The sequence below is a fragment of the Diaphorina citri genome, unplaced genomic scaffold (genome assembly GCF_000475195.1).
Source record: "Diaphorina citri unplaced genomic scaffold, Diaci psyllid genome assembly version 1.1 scaffold315, whole genome shotgun sequence".
In the NCBI taxonomy this organism is placed as follows: Eukaryota; Metazoa; Arthropoda; class Insecta; order Hemiptera; family Psyllidae; genus Diaphorina; species Diaphorina citri.
Genome location: NW_007377750.1, coordinates 197,781 through 213,077, shown reverse-complemented (window position 1 = coordinate 213,077; position 15,297 = coordinate 197,781). Strand labels below are relative to the sequence as shown.

The window sequence follows — 15,297 nt, the reverse complement described above, 5'->3', positions numbered from 1 at the left end:
TGCTTCTACCTGAGTATTTAAGACTTAATTCGACCATAAAACCATTCGTCGTTGAAAACTTGAACTGACCTCTTTTTGTGACTGACTCTTACTTTTTTTTAGACATTCTTGTTTAATTTGCTGAAATTAGGAGTACAGACAAGGTTTTTTTTGATGTCTCTATATGCTGGAGCTGGAGTTTACCAAATCGGTATTGAGATGAAACGAGCATTTCCCTAACCTTAATAGCCATATCAACCTCGGATTGAACCAATCCTAAGACAATCCTCGTAGGTAAAACCCGACCTAATTTTATCTTCTCTCCCCCCCCCCCTTCCGAGAGCTTTCATGCTTCTACCTGAGTATTTAAGACTTAATTCGACCATAAAACCATTCGTCGTTGAAAACTTGAACTGACCTCTTTTTGTGACTGACTCTTACTTTTTTTTAGACATTCTTGTTTAATTTGCTGAAATTAGGAGTACAGACAAGGTTTGTTTTGATGTCTCTATATGCTGGAGCTGGAGTTTACCAAATCGGTATTGAGATGAAACGAGCATTTCCCTAACCTTAATAGCCAGATCAACCTCGGATTGAACCAATCCTGAGACAATCCTCGGTGGTAAAACTCGACCTAATTCTATCTTCTCTTTGTTTCCAGGCCCGTCTTAATGTGGATGAGGAGATATTCCTGGTGAATCCTCATGGTCTCCTGTATAACGAGATTACAGCCTCGTCCCTGGTCAAAGTGGATATGCGAGGAGACATCATCGAACCTGGTAAGATTGATATTTTTATTGCCTTTAGTTCTGGGCCTCTGGCTCAGTAGAGTAGAGGCTCTAGCTCTGGCCATGGTCTCCTGTATAACGAGATTACAGCCTCGTCCCTGGTCAAAGTGGATATGCGAGGAGACATCATCGAACCTGGTAAGATTAATAATTTTATTGCCTTTAGTTCTGGGCCTCTGGCTCAATAGAGTACAGTTGATGGCTCTCGCTCTATAGAATAGTGTTATAGTGCTCAATGTTCAAGGCGCTAACTTAATTCTGAAAATCGAGTTCGTATTACGATAGATCTTTTCGTGATAGTACGATGTTTGTACTATCACGAAAAGATTTTACTGTCTTAACTTTTTGATTTGTAATAACTAATAACCAAATTGTGAAGAAGCTTTCAGCTCTTAGTGCCGAACCTCAGTAGTTTAAGAGTAGTGGTTAGCACGCTAAACTTCGAACATTGAGGTTGTTTAGCTCTAGTGAATTCTAGTCCAATTATATATATATTTAAATATTCAGTGGTTAACGATATTTGTGAAGAGCATTTAAGGGTTCGATCCCAGCCGAGGTATGGAATTTTATCCTCAATATAATTTGAAATTGTGACCACAGTAATAGTGGTAGCCTACTGCTGGAGTAAAGGGACTTTGCAGTCCTATGCGAGCAGTATAGATAAGCACTATTGTTATTATTATTTTAATGGAATTTACGAGGGTTTCCCCCCCATCATTATCTTTCCCCCCTTCTTTCATTTTACTTTTTTCAAAGATTTAAACTAGATTGGATTTATATTTTGCTTTTTTAATCTTAACAATTTTATAAACATAGAGTAATTTAATATTTAAATTAGAAACATTTAAATCTATAATAAATAAATTATTTAATTTTATAGTGTGACAAAAAAAGAACTTGTATTAAATTTGCATTTTTCAACATTTAAAAACTCATTTTCAACTTAGATATTAGCTTTTATTTAGTTTGAACCCATTTTTTAGTTTTCCTTAGATTCTGCTTGTGGATACTTGGACAGGTAAAGGAAAATCAATTTCCATTAAATTGGATTTCCATACTACCTAGAAATTATTTTTATAATATAATAAAAATATAGGTAATATAATAAAAATTACGGAAAAAAATCCAACAAACAATGTATCTATGAAAACTGTCCAAGTATCCAATTAAACTCCTTAGTGCCCCCTTTAGACCCCCATCCCCCTTTTATTTTATTTTAACCCCTGTGTGATCCTAACTTTTGATTTTTCTTTGGTTTTCCTGTTTTGTTCTCCTGTAGTGGGTAGAAGCAAATTCCGACGCTGAGGTAATTATTTTTTTCTCAGAAAGGGTTAAAGTTAACCCTTTTTTGAGAACCTTTCTTATTGGAATGCACAGAAGGATACGGGTTTTCTTCTTTTTTGTTACTACTCCTATAAGTATCAGTCCAATACCTTGTTCAATATTGCATGCACTTTATATTTTCTATAGTTTTTGGCACATAGATTTGAGAAACTAAACGCGATATTTCTTCGACGATTTGATTTCTATTATTTTCTTACTTTTTTTTTAATTATACATGAAATTTTAAACCAAGAAAATCCTTGGTGAAATAAAACAATAGTTCTACAAAATTTGTGACAACCGAGAGTTTAATCTTTCTCAACAATTAATGATCTTTTTTTAATAAACCTTCGCTGCGGAATCTAATATTGCATGCACTTTATATTTTCTATAGTTTTTGGCACATAGATTTGAGAAACTAAACGCGATATTTCTTCGACGATTTGATTTCTGTTCTTTTCTTACTTTTTTTAATTATACATGAAATTTTAAACCAAGAAGATCCTTGGTGAAATAAAACAATAGTTCTACAAAATTTGTGACAACCGAGAGTTTAATCTTTCTCAACAATTAATGATCTTTTTCTCGACCTTCGCTGCGGAATCAAATTTTAAACATTCTTCTAAAAGCTATTTGTGTTTGAAAGATCGTATTAAAAATCAATTTCAGTCCAGTTGTCTTGTTTCTATTTTCATACAAGTGTAAAGTGATAGTGTTGTGCAAAAGTGTTTATATTTGTAAAACTTATTTGAGCGGTTCATTTCAAGTTGTCTTAGCCCTCGTCATTCCACGGATCATTTTCTTTCACCTTTTGGCACGTCAGACAAAACCCATGCATCTAATGAGACCTCTTCTGTTCAAAACTCATTGAAAATATAGTCATTTGCTTGCGAATTTTTCTTTTCACTCCTTTTGCACCTATAAATAAACTACTAACACTTCAGATGAAATACTAACACTCCTGTGTGTTCAGAATGCACTAAAATCCAACTAAACCGTACTAACATTTTCAGTTGATGGGACGTTTACCTGTAGAATATATCATTAAATAATCTGAAAAATAAGTAGAAAAAATCAATTGATTAGACAACTTTTACATAACGGCCGTACTAACATTTTCAGTTGATGGGACGTTTACCTGTAGAATATATCATTAAATAATCTGAAAAATAAGTAGAAAAAATCAATTGATCAGACAACATTTACATAACGGTATAGTACCTATTTATTTTTCCTCTCTCACAGGAAAAAGGGAAGTTATTTGACAAAAGAGGGACAAAGTTTTAGTTTTCAAAAGAAAAGACCCTACTAACAAATATTCGATAGGTTCACAAGCGACAAGTTAACCCAGTAGTGCATAGCGTCCTATTTTCAGGGCTCAAAGAAATCATCAATCAACTAGAGGACACTAATTAATATAATTTTGCCAACAATCTTTCTTTGAACAATACTTTCTCATTACTAAGCCATACATTAGTGGTGGAAAGTAAAAAATAATAATAATAATAATAAAATAAACAGATTACATTTGCTCACATATTTCCCAAGTTAGACCTCAGTTGACTATTATTTGATCAAAACTATCATTCCCAGTAACCCTTATGCTCCTTGTAATTTGCAATGATAATAATGTATGCATTGGTTTTGTCTGTCCCAGTGGGTAGCCGATGGATCCCCGACACATAGCAGTACCCCGGTCAAAATCGACAGCGCCCTACAGTTTGTGCCGAAAAATACGAACCCGAAGGAATTCAAGAAACTTCAGCAACAGGTGAGTACCCAAGTTAGAATTATTAGAGGTACCTTTATTGAGGGCGTTTATTATAGCCGATGGCCCTACTTATACCAATGTCAATAGAATTAGAGAGGTGTGAAGAGTGACTGAGTAGGAAGAAGGAACTACTCTTTTCAGTGGACCACTCGGGGAATGAGTCAGATCTACCCAATAGGTACAGGGAGTTGAAGAGTGAGTTACATAACCCTAGGGATTGGGGTTCGAGTCCTAATTGTGAAAAGCATTATTTTAATGTGTCATTTGACTTTGGTTGGGTTGAAGAGCTCACTGTGTGAGAATCCTGCCTCTCTTTTTTATTATTATTTTTACCAACATGTTGAACATGGCCATAACCCGTTTCAATCTTTTTGTCATTTGACTTTGGTTGGGTTGAAGAGCTCACTGTGTGAGAATCCTGCCTCTCTTTTTTATTATTATTTTTACCAACATGTTGAACGTGGCCATAACCCGTTTCAATCTTTCTCCCCTCTAGATCAAGGAGAACAGACGTGCAGACAAGATAACCAGCGGACCTCAATCTCAACTCCTGGAGGGCGTGTCCTGGGAGGAGGCGAAGAAACTACAGGATGCCAACCAGAGTGCCACTGGAGACCAAGTCATTCTCGTAGGAGCTGCTAGTAAAGGTAATAATAAGCTGTATTTAAGGAGGCGAAGAAACTACAGGATGCCAACCAGAGTGCCACTGGAGACCAAGTCATTCTCGTAGGAGCTGCTAGTAAAGGTAATAATAACCTGTATTTTATTATGCTACTTTTTTTTATTCCCCCAAAGGAGTGAAATTTTGCTATTTTTGTTGAAAAAATTCCAAGAATTAAAGAGTCTGGCGAAGAAACTACAGGATGCCAACCAGAGTGCCACTGGAGACCAAGTCATTCTCGTAGGAGCTGCTAGTAAAGGTAATAATAAGCTGCATTTTATTATGCTACTTTTTTTTATTCCCCCAAAGGAGTGAAATTTTGCTATTTTTGTTGAAAAAATTCCAAGAAATAAAGAGTCCGTCTCTTAAGTTATGGGAGATGTTTTAATTAATACATGGGTTTCTGTTTTCTGTGGTTAACACCATGGAGTATGCTTTGGAAGTCAGGGTGTTAAAATTGAAAATTTACATCTCCTTGGCGAAAGTACCACAGAGCCACAAAAAATATCCACTGGTCATACCCTCCCTCTGTGTGTTTTTATAGGAAAGAAATTGATATAGATTTTTAGTGTGAAATAATCAGAGCCACAGAGAGAAATAATAAAATACGGCTTAGGGTGTATTTCACCAATATTTTTTCAGTCTTTAGAAGGCCTGTTAAGCTAAGAACCTGTTAAGTTCCATTTGATTTGTATAGGCTTAACAGGGCTGTTAAGCTAACGGGCTGTTAGGGGCTAAAAAGAAGTTTGGTGAAATCAGAGCCACAGAGAGAAATAATAAAATACGGCTTAGGGTGTATTTCACCAATATTTTTTCAGTCTTTAGAAGGCCTGTTAAGCTAAGAGCCTGTTAAGTTCCATTTGATTTGTATAGGCTTAACAGGGCTGTTAAGCTAACGGGCTGTTAGGGGCTAAAAAGAAGTTCGATCTCTAGACTTTAGAAGGCCTGTTAAGCTAAGAGCCTGTTAAGTTCCATTTGATTTGTATAGGCTTAACAGGGCTGTTAAGCTAACAGGCTGTTAGGGGCTAAAAAGAAGTTTGGTGAAACCCACCATTATTTTTCCATTGGAGCTATATTATATTCTGTTCTATTCCATCAGGTATTATTCAGCGCGGGTTCCAGCACAACGCCACCGTGTACAAGACCCCGTACGCCAAGAACCCGTTCGATCAGATGACGGACCAGGAGATTGAAGAGTACAAGAGCACCGTCAGCAGAAAGCAGAGGGGCGAGTTCTCCTACGATGATTCGGAAAGCGAGGCGCTGTCTTCTTCAGCCGCCCTGCCGCCCCGTGCCGGTACCAAGCCGCCCGTCAGCGAAACTGACGATGAAAGTCGAGACGGTAAGTAGGAAAGGAAATTCTAGGGTAAATACCAAACAATGGATACTTACAAGGGGATGCTTGTAAGTATCCATTGTTTAACATAACATAAACAATTAGTATTTACAAAGGATTCAAGAGTAAAGTTAATCTTGGGTTTGATTCTCACCATCGATAATCTCCTATATTGGTTGCTAGTACATAGGTTATTTTAGGTAACAGGGAATTGAGGCGAAGCCCGGCAGGTACCCCCTTTCAATCGCCCACCAAGGGTGGATGGAGGGGACTACTTAAAAAGAAGAAGAAGGAAAAAATAGGATTATTATGGGTACGTTTACCAAGGTGGTTTCTATGGGGATTGAAAATAATCGTCTTTGAAATGCCTCACCCCAAAGATAAATTTAGTAATAAATGTAGATCAAAAAAAAAGCACGAGCATAAAATGATGTCTCGGTTATCCTACAAACCCGTGTTCTCCTGCTTACACTTACACGTTAACGCACCATATGTATTGTCTGTACTTAAAAAGCCCACCCCGAGGCTTAGGTGAACCCTTTTCTTCTTCTTGTGCCTGCACTTACCAAAAGTTTGGTATCACATAAAATTCCTCGGGAGACTAAAGGATGGGTTGAGCTTCCAATCAGTTTTTTATTATCTTTATTGGTTCAAGAGATAAAGGCGTTTTAAGGGGTCAAGGTATGAAAAATGTTGAAAAACAGAAAATCATTCATAACTCCGCCCCTGTTGAAAATCGGATCTGTCCAGATAGCTTTTTCTGGTAGCCCTTTAGGTCCTGCATCAAACCTCAAGCGTTGTACAGTCGTTCGCGGGACACCCTGTATATAATTTTTGTATGATCAGATCTAGTGACCAAATTTAAGATTTGTGACTGGGAACCAAGTTTCAAGTGATCAGAAAGTCAGCCCGTGAGAAGGTATAGCAGTAGCAGTGTTACCTTACACTTTCTGCACCCTTCAATTCCTTCACCACAAAAAAGAGACCCAAAGGTTGAGAAAGCACACCCCTAGGAATAGCCGGAACCAAGTTTCAAGTGATCAGAAAGTCAGCCCGTGAGATGGTATAGCAGTAGCAGTGTTACCTTACACTTTCTGCACCCTTCAATTCTTTCACCACAAAAAAGAGACCCAAAGGTTGAGAAAGCACACCCCTAGGAATAGCCCGGATGGAGGGGACTACTTAAAAAGAAGAAGAAGGAAAAAACTTACGCGTTAACGCACCATATGTATTGTCTGTACTCAAAAAGCCCACTCCGAGGCTTAGGTGAACCCTTTTCTTCTTCTTGTGTCTGCACTTACCAAAAGTTTGATATCACATAAAATTCCTCGGGAGACTAAAGGATGGGTTGAGCTTCATGAAAACCCAGTTTTTTAGATCATAACAAGAAATAAATAATCGTATTCTTTCTCAGAGGCAGACTTAATGCAGGATAGTTTGGGTTAAAATGAAGGAAGTTTAGCATATAACACCCACAGATTCAATTTGTAGTCATTCCGAATATGTATTGTCTGTTTTCAGAACCTCGAGTGTTACGTATTAATACCAAGCAGGTACCCAAAGCCAGCCAACCTGAAGTTGTTCTCAGTGATGGTAAGTCTGTTTTGATTTTTTGCCTCCTTAACGTTTTTCCCTTTCGGTGTGAAAAAGTTTGTGCTGCATTAAAGAATTGCACTTCTGCGCAGTTTGCTTTTGTATATAGTCCCTTCTAGTGGCTCGTTCGAAAGCTTCAACATTTCAACAAGGAAACCAAGAATTTCCAGCATCGGAAATGGGACGTGAGACATTATCATCTAGCTTGGAAAAACAAGCAGTAGAGATAAAACATGAAGAACACGAATACAATGTGGAAAATACATCAGTAGAGATAAATCATGAAAAGATGATATCAAATTTACTTCCTTCATTTTAACCCAAACTATCCTGCATTAAGTCTGCCTCTGAGAAAGAATACGATTATTTATTTCTTGTTATGATCTACTTATGAATCACGGAAAGTTGAACAGGCAAAACTGGTTCAAGTAAGGTCATACTCTCTACCAGAGCGTAAGAAAGTCATCTTTGTGACCGTCGGCAATAAAGATGTCCAGAAAACTGCTCCTACTTCTCCTGAATCTATAGAAAGTCATCTCAGAGCAAGCACAAGCAATGTGGTGATTCGACGAAGAAACTCAGAGATTATGAAGAAGAAATACAACTTCATGACAGCCAAACCATTGCCTGTTGTGACGAAACGGAAAAGTGATGCAAAGACTATCAAGTCCATTATAAACAACCTTTTGCTCTTGTTTCAAGACGTGAAATATTCTCAGTCTCTTCGGTTTCCGCGAAGATCTGATCATCATGTGTGTCCGTCTCCTTGCAGCTTCGTGTATCCTCCGAGTAAATGTATATATCGTCAAGCATCTGATATGTGCCCTGTACAACATCAATCACTCAACCAATGTACGACTATTACTCATTCTGATGTGAAAGATAACGCACAACCACGGTCATCTACTTCTTCAAACACGTCGTGTGAGCATACTGGCCCCAATCATACTCTGACAGAAAGTACTCAAACGTATGAGCAACCATTTGCCAAGTCCTCGATACATTCTCGCCAGTTGCTTACATTAGAATCTCCCTACAAACGAATGTTTGAGAAAGTGCTGTCTGAAATGAAAGACAAGAGTGAGAACTCTGAGCCAGTACAGCAGGTTTGTGGTGGAGGAGATGCAGCCCAAAAGGATAAACCCCATGCCTTCAAGTAAGGTCATACTCTCTACCAGAGCGTAAGAAAGTCATCTTTGTGACCGTCGGCAATAAAGATGTCCAGAAAACTGCTCCTACTTCTCCTGAATCTATAGAAAGTCATCTCAGAGCAAGCACAAGCAATGTGGTGATTCGACGAAGAAACTCAGAGATTATGAAGAAGAAATACAACTTCATGACAGCCAAACCATTGCCTGTTGTGACGAAACGGAAAAGTGATGCAAAGACTATCAAGTCCATTATAAACAACCTTTTGCTCTTGTTTCAAGACGTGAAATATTCTCAGTCTCTTCGGTTTCCGCGAAGATCTGATCATCATGTGTGTCCGTCTCCTTGCAGCTTCGTGTATCCTCCGAGTAAATGTATATATCGTCAAGCATCTGATATGTGCCCTGTACAACATCAATCACTCAACCAATGTACGACTATTACTCATTCTGATGTGAAAGATAACGCACAACCACGGTCATCTACTTCTTCAAACACGTCGTGTGAGCATACTGGCCCCAATCATACTCTGACAGAAAGTACTCAAACGTATGAGCAACCATTTGCCAAGTCCTCGATACATTCTCGCCAGTTGCTTACATTAGAATCTCCCTACAAACGAATGTTTGAGAAAGTGCTGTCTGAAATGAAAGACAAGAGTGAGAACTCTGAGCCAGTACAGCAGGTTTGTGGTGGAGGAGATGCAGCCCAAAAGGATAAACCCCATGCCATTCCTGAAACACCAAACATGGCCCTACTGAACCTGAACTCGGACTCGAAGGAATTATTGATGAAATCCATCAGGAAATTGAATTTTGATATTCCACTTGATGATGAACCCAAATCTGCTTTTTCTCCTAAGGAGACAAATACTAAATCATCCTGTAAACTATTCACAAATTCTAAAATGTCACCCCAAGATAGTGCCCCAATGCCACTTCAATCGCCCAAGTTTGGAGATGATAAGAAAAGTTTCTTGGAGGAATTAAAATCAAAATTGCTGTCTCCTAACAAAGGATTGAACAGAAGTCCTGAAAGTTCTCCCATGAAAAAATACACAGTCGCACCTGAGATCAAAAGATACTTGGATACAAAGTGCTCAGTGATAAATATTGCCACCTGTAACGACGAAATTTCAACATCTTTCAACTCGCCCATTTCAGACGAACCCTCTCCACTTATTGTATCATCTTTCAGTGAACCCCTGTCTGTGTATATTCCTCCTGAAAAACATGCGATCAACAACAGCCCACCAGTTATGATAATACCCCAAAACATTTGAACCCCTGTCTGTGTATATTCCTCCTGAAAAACATGTGATCAACAACAGCCCACCAGTTATGATAATACCCCAAAACATCCGCTATACTCTACCTAATAATTATTTGAGTCCAATTTATGAAGCAAGTACTGAAGAAACTTGTATCAGCGAACAATTTATACGGAAAATAGACAAGTACACGTACAATCATGTTCACTCGTCTGGTAGTATTGATGACATCTCCTCAGTTGAATGTAGTCAACAGATTTCAATCAATGAAATCAATGCTGATTATTCCGTGCCAGAGCGTGACTCATTTGAAGAAAATGAAAAAATCCTACAATCATGTTCACTCGTCTGGTAGTATTGATGACATCTCCTCAGTTGAATGTAGTCAACAGATTTCAATCAATGAAATCAATGCTGATCATTCCGTGCCAGAGCGTGACTCATTTGAAGAAAATGAAAAAATCCTGTCCGATGATTTCGATGAAAAAGCCAATGTTAATCCTAGTGAACCGACCACTACACAATTCATCGATGAAGCAATCAACCTAACGTTTCTTGTCTCGCTTGTTTCAGGAGAAAATACTTACAATGGTGATCAGTCGGATGCACATCTTAGTACATTCTCACAAAGTAGTAAAGATGTAAGTATAATAAACAGTACATTCTCAGTAGTCTTACATAGCAGTAAATACAAATGTAATTAGTAACTCACTAGTAAATATGTATGTTATCACTTCATCAGTATAATAATTTGCTATTGAGATTGAGAGTTTATCCTTTTAACAATCTAGGTTTTCAGTTTTAAGAAGACTCTAAGAAATTAATAAAATTGGAGGAAAAAGAAAAGTACATACTCTTATTTCTTTAAAATATGGCAACCTATAGCGGCCAAAGCTCACAATGGGCTGTAAGGCACTAAAGATAGAAACACGTGAGCTCACGTGACGTGATAGTACAGTCGAACCTGTCTAAGTGGGAATCCAAGGGACAGACAGTTTTTTTTCTACTTATCCAGGTTTGCCAGTTATAAAGTGTCCCACTTAGAGGTTGCCATTTTTACTTTTCCTATTTATAGAGGTAAATGTAAACACTGGTTTGGAGGAAGAGGAAGTATTAGGGTTACTATGCTTTCCTACAAATTCCCACTTACAGAGGTCTGCAGAAGGCTCCGGACCTAGGAAAATGGCAACCTCTCCCAGTTACAGAGGCTCCGGACCGAGTATCTAGAAAAAGTAATTCCCACTTATAGAGGCTCGATTTTCCCATTTAAACAGGTTTTTTTAGTTAAAAAAAAATCAAGGGGCCAGGATTTTTTTCTCAGCTATCCAGGTTTCCCACTTAGACAGGTTCGACTGTAGTATGTTTCCCTTCAGTACCAGAGGGTTCAAGGTACTCACAGTGATGTGGTTCTGAATATTCTGCGTCCATCCATAGAGATCCATGAGTCTGTACACGGCGGCTACCTTACACCTGAGTATCTTCTCTCCCTTGGCGTAGCCCATGCTTTCCACGCCTCGTATGTCGTTGATGGGCACCACACAGTTTGAACCTGATGGAATGGAAAACGAAAAAGAAGTTAAATATCAATCCTTTTCTTTTTATTTAAGGTAAGCAACGGTAAGCAACGTTGTGAGTGGTTGGCATCCAAATGGGAGATCATCTGGATAATCGCGTGCTGATAGCTTTTCCCGGCCCCACTCAGGCTGGGTGTGGTTAATGTTAGTAGGTGGGTAGCTAGTCGGCGAAAGGAGGGTGAAACTCCCGGAACTTGAATTCTTAGCAGATATACAGAGACGTAAAACCCATAATAAACAGAACTTTGCCAGCCTAGTTAGCTTGGTTGGTAGCGCGTCTGCTTTGGGAGCGCTAGGCCGCGGGTTCGATTCCCGCCCGAGAGAGATTTTATCATCAACAGATAAGGTTCGTACTCAGAACGGCTGGCTTTCTCCTATCTTGTCTTCCTTCTCTCTTCGATTTCGGGACGATAAAACCTTAGCAGTTACAGTTCCCTCTGTCTCCATTTCTCGTACGTCCTAGAGGAGAGAGAAAGAAAGTGTGAGAAATGGTATTGGGATTCGTTGGAAAAATAGAAAGTAAAAAAATAAAAAATAAGATTTTATTATTATTATTATTATTTCACACTAAAAATCTATATCAATTTCTTTCCTATAAAAACACACAGAGGGAGGGTATGACCAGTGACCAGTGGATATTTTTATCCTACTATAACCAGTAGGAATTTTCTATTTTTTTTCCAAGTTTGTATTTCAGAGGGCAAGAGATATTAGTCAATGAGGAGCTTACCGCGTTATCAAGCATTCTCATGAGTGCCTCGAACTCCATACCACCAATCCTCCACCTCTTCTCTTTCTTCTCCAGCACGGCAGGGGTAGGACTATTAGTACCTGCTGGTATGGCACCCTCTGGACACACTCTGGAACTATCGTAGATCTCTTTCCTGGAATTAAAGGGGGTAGGACTATTAGTACCTGCTGGTATGGCACCCTCTGGACACACTCTGGAACTATCGTAGATCTCTTTCCTGGAATTAAAGTTAATTAAAATTAGACAAAAACTTTGGAAATATTGGTCTATAAAAAATATTGGAAATGTGAGGAAGGGAAAAAAATACGAAGTTTTCATGAAGTTGTTCTTCTTAAGAAAACGGAACACAACCTTTAAGGTTTCTTCATCGCAAAAACTTTGGAAATATTGGTCTATAAAAAATATTGGAAATGTGAGGAAGGGAAAAAAATACGAAGTTTTCATGAAGTTGTTCTTCTCAAGAAAACGGAACACAACCTTTAAGGTTTCTTCATCAAGGAAGGGAAAAAATACGAAGTTTTCATGAAGTTGTTCTTCTTAAGAAAACGGAACACAACCTTTAAGGTTTCTTCATCGTCTTTCAGAAGGTCTATAATAGGCGTAATATACCGAGCGAGTACAAAATCGCCGAATTACTTAAATCTCGCCAAGTTAAATTAAATCTGGATGAGGATTTTTTCCCTCGTTAAGGAGGTCTATAATAGGCGTAATATACTGAGCGAGTACAAAATCGCCAAGTTAAACCTCAGTGATGAATGAGGATTTTTTCCCTCGGTAAAGATTGGAACCCATCCGATTCCAATTTGTCTCGACCACCGCGCTACCTAGTGTGATAGCTCGGAGGTCTATAATAGGCGTAATATACTGAGCGAGTACAAAATCGCCAAGTTAAACCTCAGTGATGAATGAGGATTTTTTCCCTCGGTACAGATTGGAACCCATCCGATTCCATTTTGTCTCGACCACCGCGCTACCTAGTGTGATAGCTCACCTGACGTCTTCAGGAATGAGGACTAGATTGTCCAGACCGGCTGGCATAAGCTTGAGCTGTGCCTCGCATGCTGCTACCAAGTTGTACACATTGTAGAATGCCTCCTCCACGGTCTCACCACAACACACCGCACCGTTGTTACTCAGGAATAGAACCTGCGCAGTGAAGAACACACGGGATACCAAGTTACATTTCGGTATATAAAGGAATTTTAATTGTGTTAAGCATAAATGCTTGTCAAAACTGTCGTTCGCTGCTTAATACACTACGCTAAATTTTATGACTTGACTTGGACTCGAACTACTAACCTCCAGTCTTTTTCGGTATATAATTTTGTTTGGAAAGTCGCCTGGAAGTGATCAGGCCCCCAGAGATACAGAGCTTCTACCCTATTAAACAGATGGATGATCGAACTACTAACCTCCAGTCTTTTTCGGTATATAATTTTGTTTGGAAAGTCGCCTGGAAGTGATCAGGCCCCCAGAGGTAAAGGAATTTTAATTGTGTTAAGCATAAATGCTTGTCAAAAATGTCGTTCCCTGCTTAATACACTACGCTAAATTTTATGACTTGACTTGGACTCGAACTACTAACCTCCAGTCTTTTTCGGTATATAATTTTGTTTGGAAAGTCGCCTGGAAGTGATCAGGCCCCCAGAGATACTCTATTGCTATACCTTTGGTTAGATGGATGATCAAAGCCCCTCCACCATACTCTATTGCTATACCTTTGGTTAGCCTCTATATCTTCCCCGTTTCCTTGTTTCTTGCCCTTGTTACTCAGGAATAGAACCTGCGGAGTGAAGAACACACGGGATACCAAGTTACATTTCGGTATATAAAGGAATTTTAATTGTGTTAGGCATAAATGCTTGTCAAAAATGTCGTTCCCTGCTTAATACACTACGCTAAATTTTATGACTTGACTTGGACTCGAACTACTAACCTCCGAAGTCTTTTTCGGTATATAATTTTGTTTGGAAAGTCGCCTGGAAGTGATCAGGCCTCCAGAGATACAGAGCTTCTACCCTATTAAACAGGTGGATGATCAAAGCCCCTCCACCATACTCTATTGCTATACCTTTGGTTAGCCTTTATATCTTCCCAGTTTCCTTGTTTCTTCCCAGGTTAGATGGATGATCAAAGCCCCTCCACCATACTCTATTGCTATACCTTTGGTTAGCCTTTATATCTTCCCAGTTTCCTTGTTTCTTGCCCACATCAAAATTAATAGTGTTGATTGAACAATTAACAACTCAATTTGTACGGTGCTCTTTGGTTACCTACCTTGTTGTTGGGTCCCAGGTTTCGCACGATCCTCTCCTTCTCCTCGTCCCCCCGCGAGTACCCGGTGAACGGGTGTGTGCTCAGCTCTCCCAGCACGACGCTCTCCCTGCTCAGCGGCAGGAGGCCGCACTTCAGACTGGATACGGCCACTACGGCCGGCGTGGCCACATGGATGATGGCCTTGAGATCAGGCCGGGCCGCGTGGATGGCCGCGTGCACGGAGAACGTGGCCGTGTTCACACCGAAGTTGGTGGTGCCTGGGGAGGAAGGGAAACGTGGATTGGATTATTCGGATGTCTCATGAATGGAACATATGCATTTGTGTAAAAAATATAAATAACAAAAAGTTAAAAAAAAGAAGGGGGGGGGGGAAGATGATTGATGAAAAAATTCTATTCCAATTTACCATTCCAAAATAATAATGGGGGGAAACCCTCGTAAACTCCATTAAAATAATAATAACAATAGTGCTTATCTATACTGCTCGCATAGGACTGCAAAGTCCCTTTACTCCAGCAGTAGGCTACCACTATTACTGTGGTCACAATTTCAAATTATATTGAGGATAAAATTCCATACCTCGGCTGGGATCGAACCCTTAAATGCTCTTCACAAATATCGTTAACCACTGAATATTTAAATATATATATAATTGGACTAGAATTCACTAGAGCTAAACAACCTCAATGTTCGAAGTTTAGCGTGCTAACCACTACTCTTAAACTACTGAGGTTGGGCACTAAGAGCTGAAAGCTTCTTCACAATTTGGTTATTACTTATTACAAATCAAAAAGTTAAAACAGTAAAATCTTTTACGAAAAGATC

General features: G+C 39.0%; 1 protein-coding gene across 1 annotated transcript in view; it reads right to left on the bottom strand.

Annotated features, from left to right (window-relative positions):
- The window catches only part of LOC103507470 (protein hu-li tai shao), a 35,909-nt gene that overhangs the window by 18,500 nt on the left and 2,112 nt on the right, over positions 1-15,297 (bottom strand). The window contains exons 5-7 of the mRNA XM_026822319.1: positions 14,473-14,729; positions 13,187-13,341; positions 12,175-12,328 (exon numbers count right to left, since the gene is read on the bottom strand). Coding sequence (XP_026678120.1) covers positions 12,175-12,328; positions 13,187-13,341; positions 14,473-14,729 — 566 coding nt within the window. The remainder of the gene's footprint in view (positions 1-12,174; positions 12,329-13,186; positions 13,342-14,472; positions 14,730-15,297) is intronic.